Below are 6,742 nucleotides of genomic sequence, written 5' to 3'. Positions count from 1 at the left end.
TGAATCTGTGTTTGAAATTCACTGCTCGACTGAGGGACCTTACAGATAATTGTATGTGTGGGGTACAGAGATGAGGTCATTCAAAATCAACACTATTATTGCACACAGTGAGTGCAAGCAACTTATGTGACTTGTTAAGCACATTTTTACTCCTGAACGTATTTAGGCTTGCCATAACAAAGGGGTTGAATATTTATGGACTCAAGACATTTCAGCTTTTCATTTTTAATTAATTTGTAAACATTTCGAAAAACTTAATTTTGACATTATGAGGTATAATGTCAAAATTAGGTCAGTGACAAAAAATCTCAATTTAATCGATTTTAAATTCAGGCTGTAACAACAAAATGTGGAAAAAGTCAAGGGGTGCGAATACTTTCTGAAGGCTCTGTATCTAATAATGCAACGGAGAGAGTTGAGTTAATACATGACAGATCATTATAATTTATAATAGTGGTTTTATAAATTAACTAGATGCTTTGGAGATATTTGAGACGGTATTTGTGTGTTCTAATAATGGTACTAATAATGTTTGAATAAACTGTCTTGAATTTCGATTTTTGAATGAAGACCAGGAGCATGACAATGCATCCATGAGAAAACAAAACAATTCTAAACCACACAAAAGTAGTCTGAGTGGCAAATAAAATGAATCCATTTAGGGTAACATTGGCACACTGTAAGCCTGTCTCCCCTAATTCGACACCAAATGAAGTTGTTGAGTAATGTGACATACACCAGACATTAAATTGGGGGCGTCTGATATTGTATATATCGGTATCTCTATAAAATAATGGCAAAATGATTTGAGTCCTGCCCAATTCAATCCTTAAAGTGACCATGTGTACGAAGCAGTAGTTAGCTCTATCAAAGATTTCACAATGATGATAAACATTCAATAGTATCTTTAATACAGCCCAACTGGGGTTGCAAAATTCTGGTAACTTTCCCAAAATTCACAGGTATTCCGGAAATCCTGGACTGCTCCAGGGACGCTTCAGTAACTGTGTGTTTGTATCTCAGGGGTTGAAAAAGTAGTAAAAAATAGGTAATTTTCCCAGATTACTTCAAATTGTGTTATGTTGTTTCTGTCTGTAGACAGATTTTTGTCAATATTTAAATAATAAAGCATTTGATTATTCCATTCTCTTAGTGTTGGAGTATCATTTGACTTCCAGTATTTAAGTAATAGCTTATTCAATATAATTGACAAAAATAATATTGTCCAACCCCATTGGTTATCTCACCGCACCCCTACATGCCATGTCTTGAAATATGCATATAGACAGGATTAAAAGTAAACTTACATTGTAAAACTTCTGACGGACAGATTTCGAACTCTGCCCATATCTTGTGAACTTTATAGCACTCCCAGAAGGCATGAATTATTGACTCATTGTTAGTTTTACACTGAAGACACTCCGCCATTGTGCTCTACAAAAGAGGCCAATTTCCATTAACAAAAACAATGAACAAAAATGTAATAACATTTTCTTTGGCTAAGGTGTTGGGTTGCCAGTCTCTGGACCTGAGTTTGAGTCGGGGCTGCTGCCCCGTGAACTTGCTGCAAAACTCTTTCTCCGTTTGATTCTGTTATGTACGTAGAACTTAATGCCTGACCAGCTTCTGCTTTTGAGCGCCACAGGTTCCGACTGGAGGCATTTGAGGCAGTCCCTCTTTCCAGGAACTCGGCCACTCTTTATGAACTGCATCATGTGTTTCTCTACTGCTGCTACCTCATCAACAGTCCACTTTATTTTTACAGCGTTTCTTCCCCTGGTCGGCTGGGCGCCTGTGTGACGGGGCGGCTGGGTGCCTGTGTGATGGGGCGGCTGGGTGCCTGTATGACGGGACGGCTGGGTGCCTGTGTGATGGGGCGGCTTGGTGCCTGTGTGATGGGGCGGCTTGGTGCCTGTGTGATGGGGCGGCTTGGTGCCTGTGTGACGGTCCGGCTGGGCGCCTGTTGAGAAAAGATTCCAAAAACGGCAGCATCAGAGGATGGAAAATAATTTCACCATGCATATCACATTTGTTCTTTATTATTATTAATATGTCAATTACTTTTTGGATGAACAGGAGCGGACAATGTTGCATAAAGAAAAGAAAGAGAGAATGAATAGGCTAAATAAACATGACAAATTCCCTGTATAAAAAAGCCAATATTATTAGGGATGGCTGGCAAACCATCCACTTGGAGAGCTAGCCTGGCCTACTAGGTGTGGCATTTGACTTACATTTCATTTTTGGTTTACTGAGAGTGGACAGTGCTCCAGCCATAACAACCTCATTCCACTTGAAACCTTTGAATTTGCCTGCAAACTCTGCGACCTTGCATCGTCCTGACTTTAGTGCACAGGATTCCACAGCGCTGCCAATGTTCATTAAGTTGTATCCCATTTGAACAGCCAGCGTCGGGCGGTCGTACGTTTTGTTCTCCTCGTTGTAGCCAGCAACAGCTCTCACTGCCGTGATGACGTGAGGTAAATTACTAGGTATTACCAAGTCCTCAAAGCACATCAGAGGTGTACACTTCCTGGCCGTGATGAGTAGTCTTGCCATCTCTCTCATTCTTTGTGGAATGAATTGAATTCTTCTGTCATCTGGCTGTAGTTTGTTGTACATCTCTTCTCCCATGAGGAGGATATATTTGTCATTTCTTACCACAAATGAAACTTCGCCGGAGTTCATACCACAAACTATCTTCCAAAGACCTGTGCTGACGTAATCGGGTTGAGGACACAACTTAAACACCATTGCTGACTGAATCCTCATCTTTTGTCCAGGTTTTGGTTCGTCAGCTTTGGGATTCAGAGGGCAATATCTGACATGCTTCCACAGTGTCTTTCGATTGTACAGACCTTGACAGTGCATGCAGTGGGTGTAATCTTGAGTGGACCCCGGCACTTTGGGCCGGGAACAGGCGACCATCTCTCCACTCCCACATCTTGCTACAGCAACATTATGCACAAAGTTACCCTTTTTATTCAAAAGACCTAACATCACTTTTCTCTCTCTCGAGTTCTTTCTAAAGCTGAAGGCCTTGGCTACATCCACTTCATCCCGATGCACAAACTGCAGGTGTCTTGCGATTTTAAGGTAAGGCTTTCCACAGTACAGACAATACTGTTTCTTGGATCTTCTACTGTCGGTTACAGGCATCGGCATTACATATGTGGAGCTTTGAGCTGATGATGGGGTAGTATCCCTACTGCACACAATCTCTGCTGAAGGACTCTGCACCCGCTGACATTTTCTCTTAGCTGGATTATGAGCCCCAGAGTCTGTTTGGATGTTCATGTCTTTGTTGCTGTCTGAAGGGCTGATCTCAGTCCTTGGGTTGTTTTCATCACATAAGTTAGACAAATCAGAAGGCTCATTAACCACACCACTAGAATGGCATGTTCTCTTTGCTGGTTTCCGTGCCTCAGAATCTTCTTTAGTGCAAGAGCTACTGTCTAAAGAGTTGCCGTCTGTATCCAAAATGTTTTTGTCGGTCCAGTTAGAGAAATGAGATGCTTCATTTGATTCCACGTTACTAGAATCCTAAAAGGGGGAAACAAAAAGGATAGATTCATGTAATATGAAAACTCAAAGACAGCAGAGATCCCATTTTGGAACTTTGATATGGTCGTAGATTTGATCATATTAAACAATGTATATACTTTATATTTAAATAACTTTACATTTATATATTCATATTTTTCAGTATTCATTTTCTGTCCGAAAATTGCTATCAAAATCTCATGTAGTCAATTGGCTGTTTCTCTTCAATTAAATGCTGCTTTTTTTTGCACTGAGTGCTGTTGAACATGTTTAATAATACATTAAATATAATCTTACTTGTTCTGAAGAAGTGGTGGGACTCTGATGAACTTTACTGTTTTCACTCTGAGCTGCAGAACCGTCTGGATTTACTGCAGAGAGGAGCTGAGAGTCACTGGTTGGTTCTGATACTCTGCTGTCAGATTCCAGCTGCTTTTCCTCCTGATTAGTCCTGAGTTCCTCTTGTTTTGTGGGCTCTGGGTCCTCCTGCCACAGACCGGGGCTTCTCTCCTGCTGCTCAGGGGGAACCTCCTCTTTAGAGACAGGGAGAGAGGGCTGCTGGGAGTCTGGAGAGAAGGGAGGGAGAATGGGTCTCTCCAACCCATCAATATGTTCTTCTATGTTTTCTATCTGGGCTTCAGAAGAGTCTGGATTTGCAGCAGAGAGGGTTGGTTCTGATACTCTACAAAGGCTGGTTGGTTCTGATACCCCAATGTGAAGCTGCTCTTCCTCCTGACTGGTCCTGAGTTCCTCCTGTTTGTCTTTAACCTTTGTGGGCTCTGGGTCCTCCTGCCCCAGACCGGGGCTCCTCTCTTGCTGCTCAGGGGGAACCTCCTCTTCAGAGACAGGGAGTTCTGGAGGGTAGGAAGGTAGAATGGGTCTCTCCAATCCATCAACATATTCTTCTATCTTCTCACTCTGAGCTGCAGAATAGTCTGGATTTGCTACAGACGTTGATTCTAATACTTTGCAAAGACTGGTTGGTTCTAAAACTCTGCAGAGGCTGGTTGGTTCTGATACTCTGATTTCAGACTCCAGACCTTGAACCTGCTCTTCCTCCTGACTGGTCCTGAGTTCCTCGCGTTCCTCTTTAATCTGTGTGGGCTCTGGGTCCTCCTGCCCCAGACGGGGGCTCCTCTCCTGCTCACAGTGCTGCTGCTCAGGAGGAACCTCCTCTTCAGAAACAGGGAGGGATGGAGGAAAGGAAGGGAGAATGGGTCTCTCCACCCCATCAACATGTTCTGGATTTGCTACAGAGATGGTTGTTTCTGAATCTCTGCAAAGACTGGTTGGTTCTAAAACTCTGCAGAGGCTGGTTGGTTCTGATACTCTGATTTCAGACTCCAGCCCTTGAAGCTGCTCTTCCTCCTGACTGGTCCAGAGTTCCTCCTGTTCCTCTTTAATCTGTGTGGGCTCTGGGTCCTCCTGCCCCAGACTGGGGCTCCACTCCTGCTCAGGGGGAACCTCCTCTTCAGAGACAGGGAGAGAGGGCTGCTGGGAGTCTGGAGGGAGGGAGAGGAGAAGAAGCATCTCCACCACCCCATCAACACATATTCTGTCTTCACCCGGAGCTGCAGAACATTCTGGATTTACTGCAGAGAGGAGCTGAGAGTCCCTGGTTGGTTCTGACACTCTGTAGTCCTCTCCACCAGGTTCTGTTTTGATCTGTTCAGTTGTGTTGGTGGGTAGAGAGTCCCTCTCTCTGTTCTCCAAGGTTTGGTCAAGATGTGAGGGCAGAGGTGGGTCCTGTTCATAGTCACTTTTAACACAGGCAGGAATCAAGAAGAGGTATTTGGTATCAGGCTCCAGCCCTTGAAGCTGCTCTTCCTCCTGACTGGTCCGGAGTTCCTCCTCTTCCTCTTTAATCTGTGTGGGCTCTGGGTCCTCTTGCCCCAGATTGGGGCTCCTCTCCTGCTCAGGGGGAACCTTCTCTTCTGAGACAGGGAGAGAGGGCTGCTGGGAGTCTGGCAGTAGGGAAAAGAAAACCAATAATGACTAAATGTGTACATTATTTGATCAATAAGTGTTGCCCACCGTAACTATCTGATTCGTGCATTTTGAGTTGTCATTATATAATTGCGAACCTGCTCTGTGTAACTTGATTACGGGGTTGAAAACCCAACTCAACAGGCTCTGTAGACGTTTGTTCTCCTCATTTGAACGGGAGATTTCTTCCTGGTACTCGCCTATCGTTTGTTCACATACAGCGGATATCTCCACAGCTACCGCTGTTAATCGTTCGGTAACAAACGCATTCAAGAACTGTAATTGAGACATTTTATATCCACGCCGTAAACAAACCAAATCACTAGCCATTCAATATCCTGCTTCTTCTTCGTCTTCTTCTTCTATGGTGTTTTAGTTTGGTACACAATTTCAATTGTGAACTACCAACACCTACTGGAATTAAATATGCCTTCAACTTCAAAACCTTTCTTTCACACGGTGCGACAAATTCGTTCAAATTTCATTCCCCGGTATTCGTGAACCTCAGTGGATCGTCCATAAGGTGTTGATGGGTTACTGCAGGTAGCTAGCGTTCTACAAAATCTACAAAAGAGAACAGGAAGCGTACTTCCAGTAGGTGGCGGAAGTGCAACATTGAAGTTAGGTTCCAAAATACTTTAGAATAATAAAAAGAAGCAGGAGGGTAAACAGGGATACGTGCTCCAGCAGATCAGAGATGAGAGTGTCAGGGTGAAGTAGCTACCTGCGGCGAGGATCGCCGACTTCGGCCCAGTGGAATGAGATTTGTAGAGAATAATGGATCCTTGCTTTTTGGTTGATCCATATGTGGTGTCAAATTGGGTGGATGAGAGGTTGGGGGCTGTTGAGTTAGTGAAAGTATCTCATGATGATTTATTGTGTTTCCTCCGCCCAGAGGGAGAGGGCGCTCCGGATTACGAGATTAGGGACAAGAATTGTGACGGGTTTTGCTTTCCGGAGCATGGAGCCGTTGGAAGGAATGATAACGGGGGTGACATTAAGTGTTTGATAAGACGTAGATCCGGTGGGGAAACGGAGAAGATATTATCTGTCATGCTGAGTTTTGATACAGAATCGTTACCAGCAGGTGCTTTCCGTTCTGCCGCCATAGGCGAGACCAAGAAATTCCGCACCCCACCCTACGCAAAACTTGAAAAGTCCCAGTAAGCAAAATAATGTTGAAAAAACGTCTAAAATATGTATTTTCCGGATG

At 43.9% G+C, this 6,742-nt stretch overlaps 1 protein-coding gene across 1 annotated transcript; it reads right to left on the bottom strand.

Annotated features, from left to right (window-relative positions):
• Positions 1-326: 326 nt before the first annotated feature.
• On the bottom strand, positions 327-4,962 carry LOC121572864. The gene is made up of 3 exons (XM_041884898.2): positions 3,841-4,962; positions 2,235-3,543; positions 327-1,960 (listed from the first exon to the last, which is right to left on the bottom strand). Exons 2-3 carry the CDS (start codon positions 3,295-3,297, stop codon positions 1,500-1,502), a joined length of 1,524 nt encoding a protein of 507 aa, XP_041740832.2. The 5' UTR covers positions 3,298-3,543; positions 3,841-4,962; the 3' UTR covers positions 327-1,499.
• Between the last annotated feature and the right edge of the window lie 1,780 nt (positions 4,963-6,742).

This window comes from Coregonus clupeaformis, chromosome 1, assembly GCF_020615455.1.
Source record: "Coregonus clupeaformis isolate EN_2021a chromosome 1, ASM2061545v1, whole genome shotgun sequence".
NCBI classification, from domain to species: Eukaryota; Metazoa; Chordata; class Actinopteri; order Salmoniformes; family Salmonidae; genus Coregonus; species Coregonus clupeaformis.
The sequence above is the reverse complement of the archived record's forward strand: the minus strand, read 5'-3'. Positions and strand labels throughout refer to the sequence as shown.

Coding starts and splice junctions, on each gene's coding strand:
- LOC121572864 (XM_041884898.2), bottom strand. CDS start 3,297: ATGAACATCCAAACAGACTCTGGGGCTCATAATCCAGCTAAGAGAAAA. Junction 1,961..2,234: donor CAGTAAACCAAAAATGAAAT/GTAAGTCAAATG, acceptor TTTTCTCAACAG/GCGCCCAGCCGGACCGTCAC.